General features: G+C 31.6%; 1 protein-coding gene across 1 annotated transcript; it reads left to right on the top strand.

Moving 5' to 3' along the window:
• Positions 1-2,030: 2,030 nt before the first annotated feature.
• Positions 2,031-19,728, top strand: LOC106062122 (mitochondrial coenzyme A transporter SLC25A42-like). The gene is made up of 9 exons (XM_056017128.1): positions 2,031-2,185; positions 5,311-5,412; positions 7,131-7,265; positions 7,794-7,902; positions 9,087-9,270; positions 10,308-10,424; positions 14,196-14,347; positions 15,764-15,886; positions 16,998-19,728. Exons 2-9 carry the CDS (start codon positions 5,359-5,361, stop codon positions 17,210-17,212), a joined length of 1,089 nt encoding a protein of 362 aa, XP_055873103.1. The 5' UTR covers positions 2,031-2,185; positions 5,311-5,358; the 3' UTR covers positions 17,213-19,728.
• The last annotated feature ends 4,231 nt before the right edge of the window (positions 19,729-23,959 follow it).

Here is a 23,959-nt window from a genome sequence, read left to right as displayed (position 1 = left end):
GAAGCTATAGTTAATTAGTGTAGCCTAGACGTAAATCCTGCACTGCATTTTAAAAAATAACATTTGAGATCGAGGCACCGGGGATAAAGGTTATAACATAGCCGTTGGAGCTTCTTATATAGTAGTTCATACAAGTTCTCAGAATGGCAAGAGCTATGAAATACTATTACTGAGGAATGTTCAATTTGTTATTTGGAGCCGGTTTTGTTACTAGCCTACATGTAATGAAATTGAACTAATTTCCTTATTTAATGACAACATGACACTGTTCACATGGATGATAGTATATCTTATCAGGTAATCCCTGATATGATATTATGTGCTATATGCTCCACTTCTAATAATTACCATCCAGCTGGTTAAATCCACAAACGTTACAAAATAATCAGAATAACCGGTAGGCTATAGGTATATAGACTAAATGATATAAAGAAACTTCTGTAGGAAACTGAGATGACTTCAGCGGGTAGGGCCTATTGGACAAAGGTGGTTCATTATGAAAAATTCTCTTGGAGGAAAATATTGGTGGCGTCTGTTCAGATGAGGTTCTGCATATGCTAGGATGTCGGTCTGGATTTCAACGTATGGTACCCTATACAGAATGAGTCAGCTAAGCCATCGGAACCCACTGAATCGAATAATTTACGTAGGAAATAGCCTACAGCCATATATATATATATAAGAATAAACAAGAAAAACATTTAAAGTACTATTTAAAAAAATAATTATGATTAAATTGTTAATAGAACTAGACTAAAAATAATAAATCTGTGCGATTAGAAATATTTTTACCTATTGTTTTTGTTTAGCGCAATTTCATATTTTAGCCTTCTCAATACGCTATGATCCTATCACTTGTCTGGACCAGTTGGTATAAAGGTTTGGGGGAGGGAAATATCTGTATGAATTTTTTCGCGATCGCTTTTTAAATTAATAAAAAAAAAACTTGTTCACTCATGGCTCAAGGGGACTAATTCATCTTATACCACCACATCTGTCAATTATTATTTTTTCCCTTGTTTGATACCAAACAAAACAAAAATTAACCATTAGTTAATTAATTAATTTTTTTTTTTTTAAATTGATTCTGTTTTTCATGTACAAGAAATAATTGTGCGAAATATGCTGTTGACCCCTTAGGTATGTGATGGGTGTATGTGATTTAAAATTTGTGTGCAGTCCGAATCATATGAATAGCTAGTTGAATCGACGTATAGATCTAGAATAAGATCTAGTCTAAAGGCGGACTGGTTGTGAAAATCGGCCCTGTCATTACCATACCCACAAATTTTGTAACATATAATGAGTATCCAATCGTGAAAAATAAAGTTCCCCTTTCAGACCTTACGATCTAAAGGGCAGATGGTGTAATGGTCTTGAAAACTACTTTAAAACTTCTTCAACAGTTGTTAAAATCAAAGTTTTATCTATAGTGTTTTCCGTATCTGGCTTATAAGTAAAAAGATATTGTAAGACACTTACAAACCACCATCTTCTCTATATAATGTTGAAGAGAGATTCTGAGCTTTGCAAGTTCGAAAGTTTTTCAAACCTTTATCTTTTTATAAGGGTGGCATCGCGTCAAATGATCTTCCAGCGAAATTAGTTTCATATCGTCATAAAAATAATTAACGCTGTACAATCTACATTTCTTTTTGTTCAACATTAGTTACATGTAGACAAAATTAAGGTATTTAAAAATTTAAATACAACAATTATTCGTTAGATTAGCAGGATAAATAGGCTAGCTATTTAAAGGATTAAAGATACAAAATACTACATAGGCCTATTGTTATATTAGTGTATGAAATATTTATATTTAAGGGATGTGAAAATTAACGACCTGCTTAACTGAAATAATAGACCCCAAATTATTTTTCACTTGTAGATCCCTTGGACGTAATAGTCTTCGTTGATCCCTATATACATCACTTTGGGAATCACTGATCTAGATCTACAAGTTGCATTTGAGGATTTTGGATTTATATAGGTATAAAACAACTAGATAGCTCAAAATAAAATTTTTCTTGCAAAAAGAGTGCACATTATGTTATGAATGGGAGATCATTCTGTGTTTTTGTTTACCGTTGACCCGAACATAGTTCATTTTGCGAAGTAGGTTAAAATCTGGAATGACTGTTGCTTTTTTGGACAGCTCCTAGCTAGATCTAGATTTAATAATAACGTAAGTGTATACCTGTATTATACTGTATAGAATATAGATAATGATTCTAGATATCTATGCTTTACTTATACTATAGACTTTAAATTTAAAGTATTTTAAAGAGTAATGAAAAATTATGAGCTCAGTTAAAGTTAAAGTCAGTATGATATCATGATATGTTTAAAGTTTAATGTTACTCTATAAACTATTCTATTCACGACTATTCAAGTGAATTCAAGTCTATTGGTTTGACTCGACTTGAGACTTGAGTATGAGACTGCTAATTTAAAAAAAAAATTAACTAACTACTATTTTATTTATAATTTAACTAGAGTCTAGACTAGTCTTGAGTCACCTAAGAGTAAGAGTCTAGCCTAGTCTAGGCCTAGGCTAGACTAGGCTCTAGACTCTAGACTCACTCTAGAGACTATTCTGACTATTGCTATTCGTTTTGATTTTATTATTTTTATTCTTCAAACTCTTGTCTTAAGTCTTACTCTTATTCCTGCCTTACTAAACTTACTTACTTGGTCTTAGACTTAACAGTGCAGTGTCTTTAACTTAATGACTTATGACTTAGTACACTTACCATAGGCCTTAGACTTAGGCAGTGCTTACTTAGTCTTACTAACACTACTAACAGTTACAAAGTTACCTTTACTAGATTTAGAGTAGTCTATTTAATCCGGACATTACATGAATTCGGATACTCGCTGTTTTTGTGATCATTAAATCTTTATTTTGATATTTAATATGTAGATTCTAACTAGCGTGTTGTATAATGTGCTTGTCCATTTTCCAATTATCTGATCCAATTTCCTTCCATTTAGTTGACTTTTTATGTAAGAAAAAAGAATTTCAAATGTCCAAGTCAGGTTGTTTTTTTTTTCCTATGTTACCCAGATGACTTTACCTCTTCCTAGGGTTAAGACTATATTTTTTGGTTGGCTAAGTCTATGCTAATGAACCCAGCAATATTTATTCTGTTTTTGGAGCTGATTTATTTGATTCATTTAAGCCAAGTTGTTTGATTCCAGAAAAAAAAATTTAATAGGGTGTTTTTATTGAATTACGATTTTCTTACCAAAATTTATTTCAGACAGCCAGTTTTGCACATCAATATAAATGATATTATCTTATATTTATTCGTTTGTTGTTGTTTTTTTATATAGAGAATAAATAGGCAAAGGTTTGGAGTGAGCTTGATACATTGAATGAAGTTAAATGCCTAGATCTAGACCTACTATATAGATCTAGATTTATATAGGGAGAATATAGAGGATTCAGCTATTTAGGCAAGAATGGCCATCCTAGACTGTAATATACTACAAAATATCATCTCTATATTAGAAATGTATTGAATGAATAAACAAAAAACACAAACTTTCAACACACATCTAATCATGCAAACATAAAATAAGTCTAAAAGTCTGTGTAGATGTCACTATCCCAGTGACCTAATTTTGTTAGAATAAGTGTGTTCATATTTTTATTTTTTGTGTTAGTATTTATGCATAATTTGAAAACATCTTAATGATTTCATGTGAGGGGCTATGCCTAGGGATCTTAAAATTTAGTTAATGTTAATATAGAATTAAAAAGAGGTGTGCAAAACGCATATGATGATATGTATTTCCTGTTTTCTTTTTTAAACTTGAAATCTTTTTACTTTCCACTTAAAATTGCATCAATTTTTTCTATCATTTGGTTTTTATTTAGACAATATTAAGACCCACTCTCATGTTATAGTGCTAGTAATTTAATAATAGTAAGTAAACAAACTTGTATACCAAAAGTAATGGACAAAAATATCTCTTGTTCTATACATGAAAATATGTTAGACACAAACACACATACAAAACAGATTGTATCATTCCCCTTTAAAGAAAGAATACAAAGGTGACCAAAATATTTTGCGCCAAAACGTCCCCCTGTGTCAAAATGTCCTGCTTAGCTTCTACTTTCCCTTACTAATGTCAGGTACCCATTAGAGTTGGGTGGACTCTGGGGTGTCCTAAAAATCCTGAAATAAGAAAGCCCAGTTTCCACTGAGATTCAATTCTGAGACCCCTCAGTTGGAAGAATAACATAATTTCTAGCAATTTTAAAGGCTACTTAAAAAAATTAATTACATTCCATTTAGCATTACAGAATCCTTTCAAAATTGGATGCCAATAATAGGGATATTTTTTTTGTAAACATTGTTAAGGATTTCAAAAATGTATTGATTTTTTTCTGTGTGCATAAATGTTTTCCTTGGATCACCTTTGAGGGTTTTTTTTTTTCCTAAGGACAAGTAATTAGAGTGTGACAAGATCCTCATTCCAACCTAGTTTACTCTAATCACTGTCTCTCTTGGCTTATATATGTCACATCTCCAACAAGTAGAACAAGGTGACTGCAGTTTAGTAAACATGCCTGTTTGTACCTTGGACTTTATAATGTGACCAAAGTACTGACAGATCCAGATAAACTTCTTAAATCATTCTGTAGAGATTCTGTGTTGAATAACCTTTGATATCATATCTTAATTAAAAGAGAATTCCATGAACTGCAAAACTGTGTGGTTTTACTGTTTTGTCCTAACTATTAACCTTTTTTTTACTCTACACCTTTAATCTAATTCAGTTAATTATAAGTGGGTCAAGCTAGGTCATTTGTTTCTATTTATATCTCAGCAGGTTTATTTTTTAAGCATAATTGGAAGACATTTGTGGCAAGTGGTTTAAGTTCAATCACTTTGGTTTAAATTAAAGACCTATCACTTTTTGTTGATACAATAGAGCTTGATAGATTTCTAAAGAGATAGAATATACTGCAGATCTTTTTGGTTTGAAACTTAAAATAGCTATTTTAAGTTAAAATTCCTTATCAACTATTTAAAACTCTAAAAATTTAAGTTTGTTTTTGTTTTGATTATTGATATTCACAGAATATAAAAAATTAAAAATATGTTTTTTAAAATGTATTTTTTTTTTCATAAAATGTAAATTTATAATTTTATGTGGTAAACTAGTCCACTTGTAATGTGAAAATAGATTTGCAAATCATTTTGTAACTAGATTGAGGGAAAACTGCTTTTATATTGCTTCTTGCATTTTCCTTCTAACAATATACATTTTCTTTTCTTTCTAATGTTCATTCAGATTGCAATACAACGGCTCCCACAGTTCATCAATAATGTGCAATGTACCATGGTAGCAGTCAGCAAAGACACAGTGACTCCAGTGGCTGTCAAACCTTCTGAGGTTAGTTTGTGGATGAAGTGCAGTGAGAAATAAAGTAACTAGGGAGACATTAATGACCTGATTCCTCTTTATTTATAAATGGAGATTTAAAAAGGCATACATTGACTTTTCTTACATTTGTTGGTTACATACAGTAAATTTTTTTTTTTATTTCACCTGTTTATTGTTGGCAGCTGTTATGAAAGTCTTTAGACATACTTACTCATTCTTTATTTTGTTTGTAGAAACACTGAGTCATTTCTATCAGATGATATAAAACTAATGTGAAACCATTTTATGCACATTTAAAAAACTAAATAAATAAAAATTGTAAACAAAAATTATGTAGACAAGTCCTAATTTGTGGGAAGGGGGTGATAACAGAAATCTTAGATTGAAATCTTGATGGAGTTGCTACTATGTACATACAGTGCTTCTGGAATTAATTCTTTCTTTCCTAATTGACGATACCATCGTTGATTTGACCTCATTCAATTAAATTAATGTTTATATTTATTATTTATTTTGTGTTCTTTAAAAAGAGCATGTGTTTCCCTATAATTCCATACCAAAATGAAACATTTTCTCATAAAAAAAAAATTGATTCTTAATCATAACAGGGTAGTGAAGTAGTAATGAGCAAAATGAAGAATTCCGTTGAAACGTGAAAAAATAATTACGGAGAGAAAGAGTTAAAGGTCTCTTTTTCAGGAACTCTAACCAGGCAAAATAATTTTGACAGTATAAAGTAGTGGACAGTTGGTCATTCAATTCCCAAATACTTATTCTTCTCACTATTTAATCCCTAGGCATTTACTTCCCAGAACATTACCTAGAATATAGCAGAGTGTAATACATCTGCTAAAGCATTGACCTTGAGCATATCCTTCCTATTCATTTCATAAAACAATCTAAAAAAATGTGTTTTTGCTGCTTGTTAATATTTTTCACCAGCTTATACATTGTGATCCTCCATTCTTGCTACAACCTAAATTAGTTGTATAGCAGACTAAGACATCTAGGAGATATTATGTTAGGCTAATCCATTGGGCTTCTTTTCAACACCTTCCCTCCATGTGTCATGATTAGAAAGAGTTTAAGTATTTAAATATATACTTTAAGTGTTAAAGTTCTTGTCATGCTAAATAAAAAAAAATGTTTTTGAAATTAAATATTTTTACTTCATTTTTTTTTATACCTCTGGGATTCTGGGATTAAAAGACCTGAGGCTTTTATGTTGGGTTTTAAATATAAAATTGATTGAATTAATTGCAGTTGTAGTAATAATTGTAGATTCTTTAAAAAAATTAACTTCTACCTAATTAACTTAACTTCCTCTTCTACAAGCAAGTTCTAGTTGTGTCTCTATGACTAAGTGTCAGACATGGGCTTTTTTATATCTTGCTGTTTTCACATAATCAGTACAATTGTTTCCTTTTCTATTATTCTTTGTATCATGAGTACCTGCTACTTTCATTGATACTAGAAAAATAGTTTAAAAAACAAATGATTCAAAAAGAACTGAAAAAGTTCATACTTTTATTTTATTACTTATTTCAATACAAATTTTAGATGCTTTCCAAAGACTAGTCAGCAAAAATTAGTTTGTTTTGGCCAAACCCCCAATAAGAACAATTAAAACATCTGATATGCATGGCTCAGACTAACAAATAAAGTTATCATGAACATTTTGACTATACCACTTTTAATAAAGGCTTAGAAACTGTTTTCACCCTCAGGTTCGTAAGTTACCAATGGCCATTGTGAGGAACAAACTAGCTGTGAGTGGAGAGCAATCCAGGGAAGGAGAAGATCAGAAACATCGAGAGAAACAAGAGCATTATCACCAGGAAGAGCATAAAATAAATGAAAAAGTAACTCTTCTGTATTTTTACATTTAGTTCCTATTCATTCTGATATTACAACAGCTTTGTTCTACATTTAACTTCACAATGCAAGATCTAGAGTTGGTTTTGTCAATAGCTCACCTCCACTTTAATTAATAATTGCTATACCCATATTTTTCACACTCCTTTCTTTAAAACTTTTCCCCCCAGAAATGTTCCAAACAAAAATGTAAAGAAATTTTGCTATTTTTTGGCAACAAAAAATTATTTAATTTCAAATAATCTTCTCAGATGTACAAAATAAATGCAGGATCTTGTTATTGGGGTGATCTGAAACCTAATTTATTAATTTTTGAAGTGTTATGTCATGATTGGTAGTTTCTCATGGTATTGCTTGTAGTTTAGGTATCTTAATTTTTCTTGTGTTTCAAATGCTTTTCAGGTATAGATTATATGCTTTATGCACATATCTATTGATCTATATCTATCTATTTAGCATGGCTGCATTGCTGTTTCATTAAACTTGAATTTATTATATTAATGCATGTTTTGTAGGTAGCGGACCAGCAAAAAGTGCTCACAGCCTTGATAGCTGGTGCTATGGCTGGTGCTCTTGCTAAAACTGTCATAGCACCATTGGACAGAACCAAAATCAATTTTCAAAGTGAGTTTCTTTGAATCAAATAACATTTTTTTTTATAGATTATTTAAGTCAGCAAATATGTATATTATTGTTTTGTTATGCATTTGCTTGTTCAGAAAGGTTAATACCAGAAGTGGTAATGAATATAAGTTTTCCATTGTCTATAAAATGCTTCCAACAGAATGCATTTCAAATAGAGAACCAGTCCAACTACTGGTCTTTATGTGTGGCTCAGATATTGGGTCCAGTGGAACTGTTTTCACTAACAGAAGGGACAGAGAGAAAGGGATAATAAGCTTTGACTGGCTTCCCACTCTGAATTCAAATCTTTGATGCCTTGCAACTATATGTGAGGAAAAACAGTGTTTTCCCTGGCTGAACCTCTGATAGTGCTGATCCCAAACTGTATCAGCACTTTCCATTTCTTTTGGATACATCTGCAGCATGGAGAGGGAGGGAACTGCTGTGTGTCTGACATTGTTCTGACCATAGTTAAGGCCCAGACATTCATCTCATTTCTCTGAGATGTTCCATAGTCGCTTTGCGACTGAAAAAGGCCAAAGATATGTACATGCATTTTTCTTGTCAATTATCTGTATACCATATAATAAACTGGACATGATATATCAAGACTGACCAATTTTCTTACTGCTAATGATATTTAAGCCATGCTTTGTGTACATTTTAATTCATTTACAACTTTACACATTTTTTAAAGAAACTATATATATATGTTAATATTTTGAATTCATTGATAAAATTTTTAAAACACTTCATTCTCATACTTAAATGTCACTTAACATTAGTAAATTTCACATTTTTGTTAACTAGCGGACATGGTAGTCTTATTTACCTAGTCAATTCTTCTTATTAAACTAATCAGTTATCTACCTTGATTCATTTCTAACAATGTTTTTTAGCTCTCTGATTTAATTTATTCTTTTTAATGGTGCACATTACTCAAATCAGTTTGTTAGAATGGACATCATTCACCAAAAAAAATGGTCATGTGATAAGCATTGTTAATTCAAATTAGTTTGTAAGTTGTATAGAAGAGATCGGGAAGCATGTGACTCAATGTTGTTTGTTTACTATTGGCGACTGAGGTCCATTAAGTTCACAAGAGTTAACTAGTCTAGATCAAAACTAACTGGCAGACTGACTGAAAGCAAATAAAGCTGATAATAACTTTTTTTTTTTTTCAGTTGCCAATAAGAAATTTTCCATAAGGGTAGCAATCAAGTTTCTTTTCAATTCTGTAAAGGAATCAGGAGTGTTGTCCTTATGGAGGGGTAACTCTGCCACTCTGATTAGAATTATTCCTTATTCTGCTATACAGTTCAGTGCTCATGAGCAGTATAAACTCTGGCTCAACTTTGATAATAAAAAGTAAGTTGATTGATACTTAGAACTTTTATAAAGCTTCATGATATCGTTGGTTTTAGGAAAAGCAAAGAGTGCGAAAATTCTCTAATTGTAAACTTTATGTGTATTAATCGAATATTTCGAATTTTATTCCTCTAAAAGACTTATACATCTATGGCATCTTTATACATAACTAAAAATAATTTACTAAATAGTATTAATAGGATAGGAATGAAACTTAAATAATCTTTTGAATCTTTTGTTTAAATTTCTTCATTATTATTTTCTTTGTTACTTTCAAATGCTGGTATTTTAGCTCATTAACTTGAACTTTATTCTGGAAAATGAATGTAATGAAATCTTACAGTTAATGTTACAGTGTGAATTAAATGTATAGTTGGTCTCCTTCAGTCGTAGAACAACTATGAATCCTCTTGTATAACACTTTTTCATTTTACTGAGGAGCCCTATTCTTGAGAGACATTCCTGTCCACATGTATTGCAGGTTAAGGTGGCATTCGTTTTTTGGTAGAGGAGCCAGCCATTTTTCATTTGGCTTGCTTTTCTTCCTATAGCAGAAGCCAATGCTTTTTTGCTATCCATAGCTTTTCTGGTCATCTCAATCCACAACTTGTTTTTCTTGAGCAAGTTGCAAGTTGACCTTAAAAGACGACTTCTGGATACGATTGTATTCCATCCAAAGGACGTGACCAGTGCAGGCAGCATTGTCTGTGGATTGTAAGGATCCTGGGAAAATCTGTTTGAGCAAGTATCTCAGTGGTACACTTTTCTTTGTCTTGTAATTTTCAAGATCCTTCGGAGACAGCTCAAATGTTGCATAGGTTGACCGTGACTCACTGCAATACAGTAGCATGGTCAACAGACATGCCTAGTAAACCTCCACTTTGGTCATTGTAGTGAGCCTCCAATTTTCCTGAACTCTTGGGATTCTAGTGAAGGTCTTTGCAGCCTTCACTATGCTTTTTAAAAAATATGTTAGTTATATCTTGAATAGTAGAAATGTTTATATTTAGTTAATAATAATTTCATATACTTTCTAGACATCTTCCTCCACACTTACGTTTCTTGGCCGGGTCACTGGCTGGAGTTACATCCGTAGCATTTACTTATCCATTAGACTTGTGCCGAGCCAGGATGGCAGTCACCCCAAAGGAAACGTAAGTTAAAAAAAAAATTATTGTAGGAATTTAATGTTGATCAGAAAACTTTTTTTTTAAATTTTGTTCTTTTTTTTCCCAGTATTTTTGTTAAAATAGCAATTCAAATTGTTGTTCTTTCTCAGCATAACAATTAAACCACTAGGATCATTAAATGCTTTTATTAGTATATTTTTTAAACATTAAAAAAGTATTGATAAGGTTATAACAAAGACTACAGTGCTCATGTGCCATAAATTATTGTCATGTGGTGCATGGGCGTTCAACCCATTTAATTCAACCCCCCTCCCCCCCACCGAAATGAACCCCCCCCCCCCTTCCCGCAGGGGGGGTGTTGGAGTTTAGTGACTGATCTTTTGCTTTTATTTTGTTTATTTTAGGTGTAATTTTAATACTAAACCATCACTTGCCCTAGCACAGCCAAGGGGTTTTGAGTTAACTCTTTCAGTGCGAATTTTTTTGATCGAAAAAATTGAGTTTTCCGGAACTAACACAAATTTTCAAGGGGGGTAGAGTTACTAACTATAACTTTTTTATTTTATTCAATAATCTAACATTTTTGATTTTATTTTAAAGGAAAATGAATGGGCTACAAAAGTATAGTAAATCAAATAAATTATTCCAACAAAATTTTTTTCATTAATTTTAAACTGAGTACGGAAAAAGAAAATATTTTTAAATTCATTAATAAATCGATATACTGAAAGATATAACCTTTTAATTAAACATTTAATCTATAAATGTTTAAAAAATCACAATACTAAACACATTTAATCACTTTAAATTTCATTAAAGATGAATAAATGCAATAAGAAATTGTATTATTTACATTTTTTGGGTCCCGGGAAATAAAGAAAAAAAGAGGAACCATTAACATAATTTTGTCTTTTTTTTTTAAAGTTTTGGTACTGCATCGAATTTACTATCAAAATAAAGAACAATCACTCCCACATCCAGGAAGTTAAAAAAAAGAGAGAAATAAAAAGTTTAACATAAAAAAGATAGTGAAATAAATATTATAAACGAAGTTACTCGCTGAGAGTAACCCCACACTCACCAGCGCTAGCAAAGTTACTCGCTGAGAGTAATGCCGCACTGAAAGAGTTAAAAGCCCCCTACCAGGGGGTTTTGAGTTTGAAATCCCCTACCTGGGAGTTTTGAGGGGTTTTGAGTTTGAAACCCCAAACCAAGGGGTTTTGAATTTGAAACCCCATACCAAGGGGTTTTGAGTTTGAAACCCCCTTTCAAGGGGTATTGAGTTTGAAAACCCCTACCAGGGGTTTTGAGTTTGAAAACCCTTACCAGGGGGTTTTAAGTTTAAAACTCCCTACCAGGGGGGTTTAAGTTTAAAACTCCCTACCAGGGGGTTTTGAGTTTGAAATCCCCTACCTGAGAGTTTTGAGGGGTTTTGAGTTTGAAACCCCAAACCAAGGGGTTTTGAATTTGAAACCCCATACCAAGGGGTTTTGAGTTTGAAACCCCCTTTCAAGGGGTTTTGAGTTTGAAAACCCTTACCAGGGGGTTTTAAGTTTAAAACTCCCTACCAGGGGGGTTTAAGTTTAAAACTCCCTACCAGGGGGTTTTGCATTTAAATCCCCCTCTTCTATAAAACAAAAAAAAATGTAAACGACAATCCCCAAATTCCAAGAGCACATCTAAGGAAAATTTTGATTTTAAACCCCTTTTAAACCCCTCTCCAAAATGTACGATAAACCCGACTTCAATATGAAAATGCAAATTACACATTCAAAATTGTATGAGCGTAGCCAAAGGGGTTTTTAGTTTTAGCTAAAAAATAAATCTTCAAAATAAAAAAAAAAATTTGCATCAAAATGCTATTAGCATAGCCAAGTCTATTGGGTGTTTTGAGTTCAAATTTCGCAGGCCAGAGCCCTCCATGGGCTGTAGCGCCACTGGGATGGATGGATGGATGGAGTTTAAATTTCCCTTCAGAGGGGTTTGATGTAAAAAATACCTGTTCAGTATTTAAAAAAAAGCAAATTACACACTAAAATTCTTTGAGGGTAGCCAAGCCAATGGGGGGTTATGAGTTTCAACCCCTCTCCTCCAGATGGCGTTTTTAAAATTTAAAACCCCTCAAGATAGTTTTGAGTTTAAAATCCCCCTACAGAGTGTTTTAAGGTTGAAAGCCTCTGCAGTCACCAAATTCTATGACCGTAGCTAAATGTGGTTTTGAATTAAAAAAAAAAAAACAACTCCAGATATATTTTAGTTTAAAACCCCCCACAGATGTTTTTTGACGCTTTTTTGATATAACATCTAAAGCAAAATAGTCACCTAATTTCAAGATCGTAGTCAAGAGAAGTTACACATGTCTACCAGTGGCTGGGTTCCATTAATAAAGTGCAATGAATAGTCATTTGCCCAAATTGAAAAGCACTAAATGTGGCTCTACAAAGATGGCTAAGACGGTTTTTAGGAGTCAGTTATAGAGATCGGGTCTAAATCAAGGAAATCCTAAGCCGAAGTGGGAGTCGACCCCTTAGTAAGGTTGTGACAGAGCGTCGCATGAGGTTTGCTGGACATGTTCTCCGACATAATGAATTACTCATAATAAGAGTTGCGATGACATCCTAGTACAACTTTCATGGAGGTCCTCAGAGCAGGTGGGAAGAGGACATTGCCAGTGACAGATTTTTGTGAAAACAGCTTGCCAGCAAATGCGCAGAATGGCGCAGGGGGTCTAAGTCAGTAAGAATAGCACATTAGGTTTTTGAAGTAAAACTTTTAATATCAAAATAATGCACTGTAAGTACCTCAGAATATGCATTTAGTTGGCTTTCAATACCAGAAATAGTGCTTGGTGGTGGGGCTTCGCCCAGCGCTGAGCAGACCCCTTGCTGGCAAGGGCGAGGGGTCTACAATTTTTTTTCACTAACTCCAGGAAGAACCTATTCAAGGGCACAATAAACGTCTTCCACACATCCATCCCATCCATACAAACATATATATATATATATATATATTTTTTTTTTAATTTTTTTTTTTCGGAAAAGGGGGGGGGGGGGGGAGAGAAAAACAAGTTAAACGAGTTAACAAGAAATGAAAAGTTTTTATGTTATTTCTGCTACAAGAACTTTCAGATTAAAAAATTATAGGTAGAGGACTTTGTTTCAGGGCCCACAAATCAGTCTGTTTGGTTCATAAGTTTTAAGCTTCATGTTAAGTACATTTTTGTGAATTGATTATTGAATTTGGATTATAATTTTGTTATGGCACGATATTGAATTAGCTATTTGTTTCATAGAAAGGGAAAATTTTGACTTAGAGACAAAGACGCGTCTAGTAAAAACAAGAATAGGATTTTATGAAGAATAAGAAATATAAAGAGACTACTTTTGATGACTGTAGAGAGTGGCAGTGAATGTAGTGATTAAGCTTGACAACATTTGACTGTTCTCTTTTGTTATCATTAAACTTTTTGTTCAACATTCAGTATCAGCATCGACTAACTTAAATTGTTGGCCTTTTGCCTGTGTTATTTGATTTCGCTGTTTGAGGGGTACCTCCTTTGACTGGTCTACATAAAACACAGCGCGGAAGTGCGTATTATTGCCTGAAATATAGAATCAATCTTTTCATGATTTAGTTTGTAAAGTAAAGATGAATTGTGTTCTTCACCAAGACAAGACAAATACCTCCCGCAGACTTTAGTCTTCCCCATTTAACTTATGAAAATATTAACGTCATAACATTGTTATAACTACAATTATTGATGAAATGTTGTTTTTGCTTTTTATAACTATACAGTTACAGCCATATTGGTCAGGTGTTTATGAAAATGATTCGAGAGGAAGGTTTCAGGTCCATCTACAGAGGATTCACACCCACCATGTTGGGATCCATCCCCTACTCTGGTTCTAGTTTCTTCACATATGAAACCTTGAAAAAAATCCATGCTGGTAAGAGATTTATTAAACTAATCCAGTCCTTCATTTTAAGTTATAATTACTAATTTTATTTTTGTAATTACAAAGCTTATATCAATTCACTCTGTCTGGTAAAAAGTTTGTACACATTATTTTTCCCACACCCAATCTCGGATCAAGCTGAAATTTTGCAATTATTTATTTACCTGACAACACAAGAATGAAAAAAAAAAAATTACCAATCAGCTAATTGACTATTGATAGTTAATTAATTTGATTGGTATTTTGAACAAGGGAAAGAAGTTGCACTTAACTGAAGTGGTGGTATAAGCTGAATTAGTCACCTTTATAGGTTGCCACTCTAAATTGAAACAAACAATATATAACTATGCAATCTTCTCTAGTCGTAAGTACCTCACTAGCAGAGACATGTGAGCCACAAGTTCTAATTCAGGTCGTCCCCCCCCTCCCTTTTTTTTTTTTTTTTGTAAATGCTTTTAAAAACCAATTACAGTAAAATCCACCCAAATATTTTTTCTTTCCCCCCCCCCCTCCATACCATTCCCAACTGATCCAGATAAGTGAAAGTATCATAGTGTATTGAGAAAGCTAAAAGCCTGAAATAGCGCTTAAACATAAACTATTTGTAAAAATCGCAAAGATTTATTGTTGTTGGTCTACATCAATTACAAATTTAATTACATGACTGACCCAAACTAATTGATACAATTACACTTCGTATAAGCTTTGTTTTTTTTTTTTCAAAAGCATTTGTTATTTTTTGTTTTTCTTCTTTGATTACTTTTTTCCCTATTTCTGTCTCTTTAAATATTGTGTAAATACTCAACATAGTAAGGAGTATGTTGACCAAATAATAAAGCATTTGACTTACAAACTGAGGAGTCTCTAGTTCAAATCCTAGCAAAGATTGGAATTTTTAGGATGCCCCTGAGTCCACCCAACTCCTAACAGATATCTTGGGAAGTAAAGTGGTTGGTTATTGTGTTGGCCACATAATTCTCTTGTTAACCATCAGCTATAGAAACAGATAAGCATCGTAAGGTTTGTGAAAGGTACCAACAAAGTTTAAAAAATTGTTTTAAACCTTCTTGATGCTCAGCAGTCAGGTCAAGTTATTGGCTAGATTCTCTTTCCTTCTTTTTATAAGCTTATTGTTTGACCTTTAACATTACAAATAGAATTTATTTTTCCAAACTTTTGTTAGTATCTTTTAGAGGTGGCTGGACTTTTGTTAGTATCTTTTAGAGGTAGACTGTACTTTTGTTTTTTTTTTAGAGGTAGGCTGTACTTTTGTTAATATTTTTAAAAGTAGGCTGTAGTCAGTAACTTTCTCAAGTCCAAAAATGTAAACTTTCTATTTATATTACATCCTATTATTGTCATCAGTATTTAAATAGAGTATGACTCATTTTGTTTTCTATCACACAGAAACTCATCTTGGAAGGGATCCCACTCCAATAGAGAGAATGTTGTTTGGTGCAATAGCTGGTCTTGTTGGTCAGTCAGCATCCTATCCTTTAGATATTGTTAGGAGGCGAATGCAAACTGCTGGTTAGTTGTTGTTTTTTTTTAATTAATATTTGTTGTTTTTTTTTAATTAATATTTTATTTTAACACATTTCTTCATTTTGAAAAAAAGTTAATGAAATTGTGAAAGGTTGTTTTATATGTTATTAAAACTTTTAAATATATAGTTACCAATTCTTATTGAATTATCAATTATCGTTAATAATTTATCATCAGTTATACATAGCTCAAACAGTAGCATCTAATTTTATTTGAATATATAAGTTACACTTGTATTATATTTAGTTTCATCACTGAAAATATTGTAGTCTGGACACTGTAGTTTAAGATGGTATCTAGATTTTGATTGAATGAAATATATACTTTGAATGACATATATATTCCAAAGGTTTTATCATGGTTTATTTTCATTAGTATTAAGCTCTAGACAAGTTATTTGCAATGCTTTTAAAAATAATTACTCAGTTTGTATTTGCATAAAAAAATGTTTGCAACTGATATTGAATATATAAAACTTAATAGAATTACAAAATATATTTGACATTTGAATTCAACAAATAAAAAAATAGTTAACCATATTGCTTCTGTTTTTAAAAAAATTAAATAAATTTATGTAGAAAAAGATTTAGCAATTATTAGATGTGCAAAAAGTTGGTCACTAAAGAATTCAAAGAAGTGTCTTACCTTCATTGATCTTAATTTGAATGTAAACACATAATGTTTGTTGTGTAATGACTTATGAGTCTTCAGAAATAAAGATTATAACAACCTAGCCCAAACCTCCTGCAGGACAGCAAAAGATTTTGATGAGTTGGGGTTTGAACTCAATGCCATCCTTGTCTGGAATGCATACCATGCAACAGGTCTGCCACCAGAATAATTGTGCCCCAGACTACTAGATACTTGTAAACCCATCTGCTTCCCCCACATACTGAAAACCTTCAAATACATATAAAGATGCAAAAAAAACAAAACTTGAAGGGGTCCCACCAGAACTAGAATCCTATTTGTTGCAGGCCTGCATGTGACAGTCCTCCATGTTTTTATGGTTGTGTTACAAATCTATTGGATCTAATTATCCCACACTGATTTTATTTCACTCAAGCATAAGGAATATTTTTTTTTCTATATTCAGGTATTACAGGTCATATTCATGACTACACATCTATCATGAACACCACCAGAAGCATAATTAAAGAGGAAGGCTTTATACGTGGCATGTATAAAGGTCTCTCTATGAACTGGATCAAAGGACCCATTGCTGTAGGGGTCAGCTTTACAACATTTGATATTCTCAAACATTGGTTAAGGAAGTTGCCTTATTTCCAAGATGATTCAAAGAAAACATGAGAATCTTCGAGAATTTTTAAACATTCTTACTGGCTAATTCAAGGATGATATTTCTGATTTTGTGGAATAATTGGCTCCAGCTTTTGGATATTTATAAACAGTGGTTCAATTTAAAGTTTGTTTGACCTCGTAGGAACATTTTTGTGGAGAAGGTTGTGGGGTGAATATTTGAATCTGTCAAATAGTGTTTGCTTCGCAAGTTTTTGGGTGTATTACTATAATCATAGTCAATTGTTTGGACTTAGAAGCTCTTAATAGAGCTATCCTTGCATAATTCGTGTATTCAGGATCATTTGATTGTTACAAATGATGACTAATTCTCTGAATGACTGATGGCGTTTGCAAAAAGCATAAGTCATTTTTCAAAGTTTATGGATAAGAATGTAATAACATACCCATTACCTTTTTTTTTCAAATAATAATTTAAATACAAAGCACTTTTTTTTTTATTGGTTCATGTCTTCTCAAGAAATTTGTATAAACATTTGGTTGGGGGGGAGGACTATTAATAATTCTAATTTTTTCCTTTACCTTGAAATGATCTTAAAATAACCTATCTAATAAGTCGTAGATGATTATCTCATTTATTAGGTGATGCACCAATTATTCACCATCAAACAGTGGTGTATTATCAGTAACTCTGTGATTGGGCTATTTCAAGCCATCCATCTGTTGTGATTTCTAAGCTTTTATTTCTTGAAGTTCAGTACACTTGCACTAATTTGTTATTGGTCACTCTGAGCTTATGTTATTTGTAAGTGTAATAAAGGAAAAAGATTCAATCACAATAATACAATACCCTAATGTATTCTATTAACATTACAGCCTTTACAAGATTAGTAGTATAATGCTCTTTGTTTTTACATGAATCCAGTTTACTGTGATACAAGTGCCATAGTTTGAAACATTTCTCAATGATTTGAATGAATCATTCACAACTTAAAGCAGCTAAAACATTTGTCTATTTCATTTTTTGGACTATTTATTGTTTGTGCAATGGGCTACTTATTACATTTATCTTCATTTTGGTTTTGTTTTTGGTTGTCTAGTTTTTCTATATCCTTTAAGGTTCTTTCCCATCAAGATTTAAAAGAATTGTAGATGACGTTTGGGTCAATCTTGTCATATAAAAATTATAGCTAAAATATGATTTATTTTTTTAAGTTTCTTTAATGCTAATATTTAAGAATCTAAAAAAAAATCATAACCAAGATATTAATGGCCTTTAGAGTATGAATATAAAAGAAAATGCAAAAAAAAATAAAATTAAATAAGGCATATGTATGTAATGTATTTTTGTATAAATTTTGGTTATTGATTTGATTGATTATATACCGGTATAACTTTAATTTGTAACAGTATTTTTTTTTACGCATTTTCTTTTGGTTACAAATATTTATTTTCAGATAGCACTAGAAAAAAAAAATGTTTCCACTACTAATATGTACATAAATCCCAAAGCATCTTACTATGTTCTGCTGACTATTTGTCATATATTATGACGCTGTGTCTCAGGTTAAGTAAATGTTTTTCTTTCTGGCATTATAATTTCAGTGTTTTGACTGCTCTGGTTGTAACATAAGTTAGGGATAAAAAATTACCTAGCCCTAGCTGGCAATGCATGCATGTACTTTGAATGTAGAATAGTTGCTTATGAAACTCGCTGCAATAATTAAGAGAGTATTGTATAAAGGCACATTCCTTGTTGCACATTCTAGGACAAATTTGTACAAATACTCCTTCTTCCCTAGTGCTATTAAAGCATGGAATGGGTTGCTTGAGTTAGCCAGGAAAACCAATGACATGGCAGAATTTAAGTCATTGATTCACAGGCATTACTAGATTGACCTAGGAAAACACAATCATCTTATTTTTTGAAGTAACGTCTGTATTTTATAAGATAAGAAGAAAAAAAAAATGTTAGCTACCTCCCCTACTCATATTCAAATGTCTTTTTAAAAATTTAAACTACAAATAAAATGAGTCCCTTAAAAGTCTCATTATAAATGATGCCACACTGCAGGTCTAGACTTTGACTGAATTTTATTGTTCCTTATATTCTAGGAAGAGTTCTGAAGTTTAGTTTCCCCTCATTTGGCTTACAGTCCAACATTAAACTATGTTGAACACACAAAGTACAATATGTGGATAGGTTGATTCTTTATCATGAACATGCTAGACTGGTGTGTAATTACTGTTTCATTATGATTGCTGGGAATAGCAAAAGAAAAAAAGAAGTAAATGCTGACATCATCATCATCATCATCATAAAATAAGAGGCAATGAATTATTAAAAAAACAAAAATTCATCTATATACTTTAGAAATCATTCTAACAAAGGAAGAATCACCGTTCGAATGTAGACTTGTGTCTATTTATTTATACACTTAATAAAATATTATTCAGCTAATAATTAGCTATCTATATGTTATATTATTAAGTTGTTGATTCAATCTGTTAAGAACTGTCAGTAAAATATATTACTCTTAAATAAAATAAAATATTTTGATGATAAATGACAAGTTTATTTCATGTGTACTTTCTTCCCTGTTTTAATCCTTTTATTATCCAATGTTTGTTTAAAATTATTTTTTTAAATTTCGGTTTTAGGTTTTTCAGTTTTAGGTTTTGAATTACTTAAGTATTGAGGTATTATATACACTCCTGTACACTTACACATTAATTAGCTTCAGTTGTATGCATCTAATGGCATTGAAGAAGAAATTTGTTTACTTTAAAAAATCTTATACTTTAACTTACATAGTTTCATTTCCCATTAAAAATATTTATTTTTATTTGTTTTTTCTAGAGTAGTTAGTTACTAAGTTCTTTTTTTTTTCTTTGTTAATAGCATGAAATTTTTAATCAAATAATTAATTAGTCTTCAATTTTTTAAATCTTACATAAATGTAGTAACATTTCTGCAGTAACTTGTTTAAAAATTTAAAAAACTTTATTATAAGAGGGCAATAAAAATAGTTTTTTAAAATCAAATCTTTTTAGAATAACAAGTCTGAAGCCATTATGTATTTGTTATTTTTTAAAATATATTTGAAATCAAGGACAATTGCCATGTTCTATGCAGATCATATTTGTAAGTTAAAAAAAAAAGTCATATCTAACATAAAACTAAAAATTTGTTTGAACAATACTGACATAGATTTATGCATGCTTTATCGTCACCCTGCCTAGAAAGATTCTGTCTTTATTGAAGATCTATGTATTGTTTTCTGTGTTCATCTTTGATCTATATTTTGTTCTCACTGTTATGTGATTGAGTACCGGAATATTTAACTCTTAGCCCACAACGTAAATTAATCTCTCTTAAAAAGAATTAGTCTATTAACTAATGGTAATTAATTATTTTGTTTGATATCGGCAACAGTATTCTGAGATATGGTTAAATATTTGGGGTTTTGTCCCCTTAGATAATTGTACTTATTTCTTCCACATCCAAACTTTAAAATTTGTTTACTGTACCTAACAAAACACGAATCAATAAAAAAAATTAAACAATTAGACAATTAATTATTGGTAATTAATTCTTTTGTTTGATATTTAAAAATGGAAATAACTTCTACATTACTGAGATATTCAATTTTAAATGTGGAATTCTTCCCTTTAGATAAACTCTTTTCTTCTTTTTTTTTTTCATTTATTTTAAGCATTTAAAAAAAATATTTCTCTTGATTTCTAATTGATTATTAGAGCTCACTTCAAGGAAAACACCATCTCAATATATACTTGCTCTAAGAATCAATTCATTTAGTACTCTATTCTTCTTACATACTAAACATAACACACTCTCTTGCCCAAGAGAACTGCACATTTAAGGATATTTCTTCTTTTATTTTTTTATTATCTATTAATTAAAAAAAAACTTAATATATTTTATTGTGCAGGTTGAGTCATTATTCCAGAATTTGTGAAAACCCCAGGACCTATTTTATTTATTGTATTAATTACTAATACAGATATACCAACACTGTGTTGTGTACTTTACAAATTTAGAGAACTGCACATTTAAGGATATTTCTTCTTTTATTTTTTTTATTATCTATTAATTTAAAAAAAACTTAATATATTTTATTGTGCAGGTTAAGTCATTATTCCAGAATTTGTGAAAACCCCAGGACCTACTTTATTTATTGTATTAATTACTAATACAGATATACCAACACTGTGTTGTGTACTTTACAAATTTAGAGAACTGCACATTTAAGGATATTTCTTCTTTTATTTTTTTTATTATCTATTAATTTAAAAAAAACTTAATATATTTTATTGTGCAGGTTAAGTCATTATTCCAGAATTTGTGAAAACCCCAGGACCTACTTTATTTATTGTATTAATTACTAATACAGATATACCAACACTGTGTTGTGTACTTTACCAATTTAGTGACTAGCTTTGTTTTTGTTTGTTAATTCAGGTATAAAAGTTTACCCTCTAGAGAAGTCTTCCTTCGTAAAACAATTTACCTATGTTACTCCTTATCTAAACTTTATGTACTATCATTAGCCAGAAAAATGTCACCTGAAGAAAAACACTTTTGACAAGCTAAGACAAAAAGGTAAGGCAATATCTTTTTCAATTCCAGAACACTTGTAAGTTTTTTGTATGTTCCTTCTGCAATGATGTTCCAGTCCAAAGTTTCTGCAGGATGGAATTAGAAATTTACTAAAAGAGTTTATGCTCATCTTTGACCATGGGTCTAGCCAGTGAGTAAAAAAAGTAAAGTTCCCCTTTCAGACTTAGTGATCTATAGGGCAGTTGTAAAAGTCATCTGTTTCTGTGGCCCACTGTTAACAAGGGTGTCATATGGCCAGCACAATGACCAACCGCTTTTACTTTTCAACTAATGTCAGTTACCCATTAGAGCTGGGTGGACTCAGAGGCACCCAAAGATCCTGAAATTAAAAATCAGTGTCTTCATCAGGTTTTGTATCCAGGACCTCGTTTCGGAAGCAAAGTGCTTTACCGCTCAGCCACTGCGCCTCCACAGTACATTATTATTATTGCCTTAAGAGTCTTTCATTTTTCTTTTGTAATAGTTTATCTATTGACGTGAACATTTGTTTAAAAACACGTTTCTCTATGTGTTTGTTGGTTTATAAGGATGTACTGTGAGAACACTAACATCCATATTGCATAATTCATTTTAAGGTTATGAACACTGATCTTGTTTAAGAACTTTCACCTGCTTAATTAGAAAATATTTACTGCTTTTTAAAAATCTACCTGTAATATTCCTTTGGTATGTTTGCTATTTTGCTTTGTGACTATATTTTGCTTTATAACTATTTTTTTGTCAAAATATATGTTGTTACTTGGTGTTGGGACTGATTTATTTTATTGATTGAAAGTTTTTTTGTTTTTTTTTTAATGTAATTGTTTAAACACAGGTCATATGCTACTAAATGTTTTTGAGAAGTTAAAGCAATTGTTTATGTTATTGCAGCTTGGAGTTTTGTTTGTTCATAAAATTTTAGGCAAACATTCTTCTGTTATCACAAGAAAGAGTTAAAAATTACAAATTAACTTTGAAAAAAACTATTTATCATAAAGTGGCATTTTTTCTCCAGAACCATCATAATCTGATCATAGAGCAGGTTTCAGTCTTCACCAGAAGTTGTTTACAGTAAGGCTTGCCTAATATTTGCCTCAACTTGAATATTTTGCTTCTAATCCCAAATTTTGTACAAAATGCAGGGGAGGTTAATGGACAATGATCTTAACTGGTACCAGTCTGGATCACATTACTTGACTTGTGAATTTCAGATGTTCCTTAAACAATGAAGATTAGTATGTCCCAGACCAAACCTTTTCCTGGATGGCAAGGGGGTTGACAGTAGAGTTCCAATTCAGGACTGTTGCGACTACAATCCCAGTGGTATAGCTCACAACAAGGCTGCCTACAATCCCAGTGGTATAGCTCACAACAAGGCTGCTTACAATCCCAGGGCTATAGCACACAACAAGACAGCCTACAATCCCAGGGGTATAGCACACAACAAGACAGCCTACAATCCCAGGGGTATAGCACACAACAAGACAGCCTACAATCCCAGGGCTATAGCACACAACAAGACAGCCTATAATTCCAGGGGTGTAGCACACAAGACAGCCTTGTCACAGTGGTGACTTGTTGAAAATAAAATATCATTATACAAGTATTATCTTATCTTCGAGTAAGTAGGCCTACTATAAAGCAGAAGCTCTGACATTTTACTGCTGGATTTTCAAGTTTGTCTTAGAGTCTGTTGATCAATGAAAAATGAAGTATCTAATTGCAGCATAGCTTCAATGAAACAAGTATAGCAAGAGTAATAGGTGCAAACAAATATTGTATTTTTATTCTTGGTTGAATTATTATTTAGTTCCGCATAACTTTAAAATGAGTCAATTAGAAATAGCCTGTAAATGAAGTTGTGTTGATGTTTAGATACTCAGGGATTCTTAGTTTGCATATATTCTGCTATTGGTTGCTCCATATTACCGTAATGTATCCTTTGATTTCTTTGCTTTGTTAGAATACTTGAACTTGCCTTATAATTAAACTGCCTGCATTTAGTTACATTATAGACAGATTTAGAGAAATAGTTTGTGTGATCTGTTCAATAGTTTGTGTGGTCTGTTCAGTAGTTTGTGTGGTCTGTTCAGTAGTTTGTGTGATCTGTTGTTCAAACGTTTCTTTTTTTTCAATTTGAATTTCATTTTGAAGTGTAACAATGCAAATATTGACAA

Source organism: Biomphalaria glabrata, chromosome 18 (assembly GCF_947242115.1).
Source record: "Biomphalaria glabrata chromosome 18, xgBioGlab47.1, whole genome shotgun sequence".
NCBI lineage: Eukaryota > Metazoa > Mollusca > Gastropoda > Planorbidae > Biomphalaria > Biomphalaria glabrata.
The sequence above is the reverse complement of the archived record's forward strand: the minus strand, read 5'-3'. Positions and strand labels throughout refer to the sequence as shown.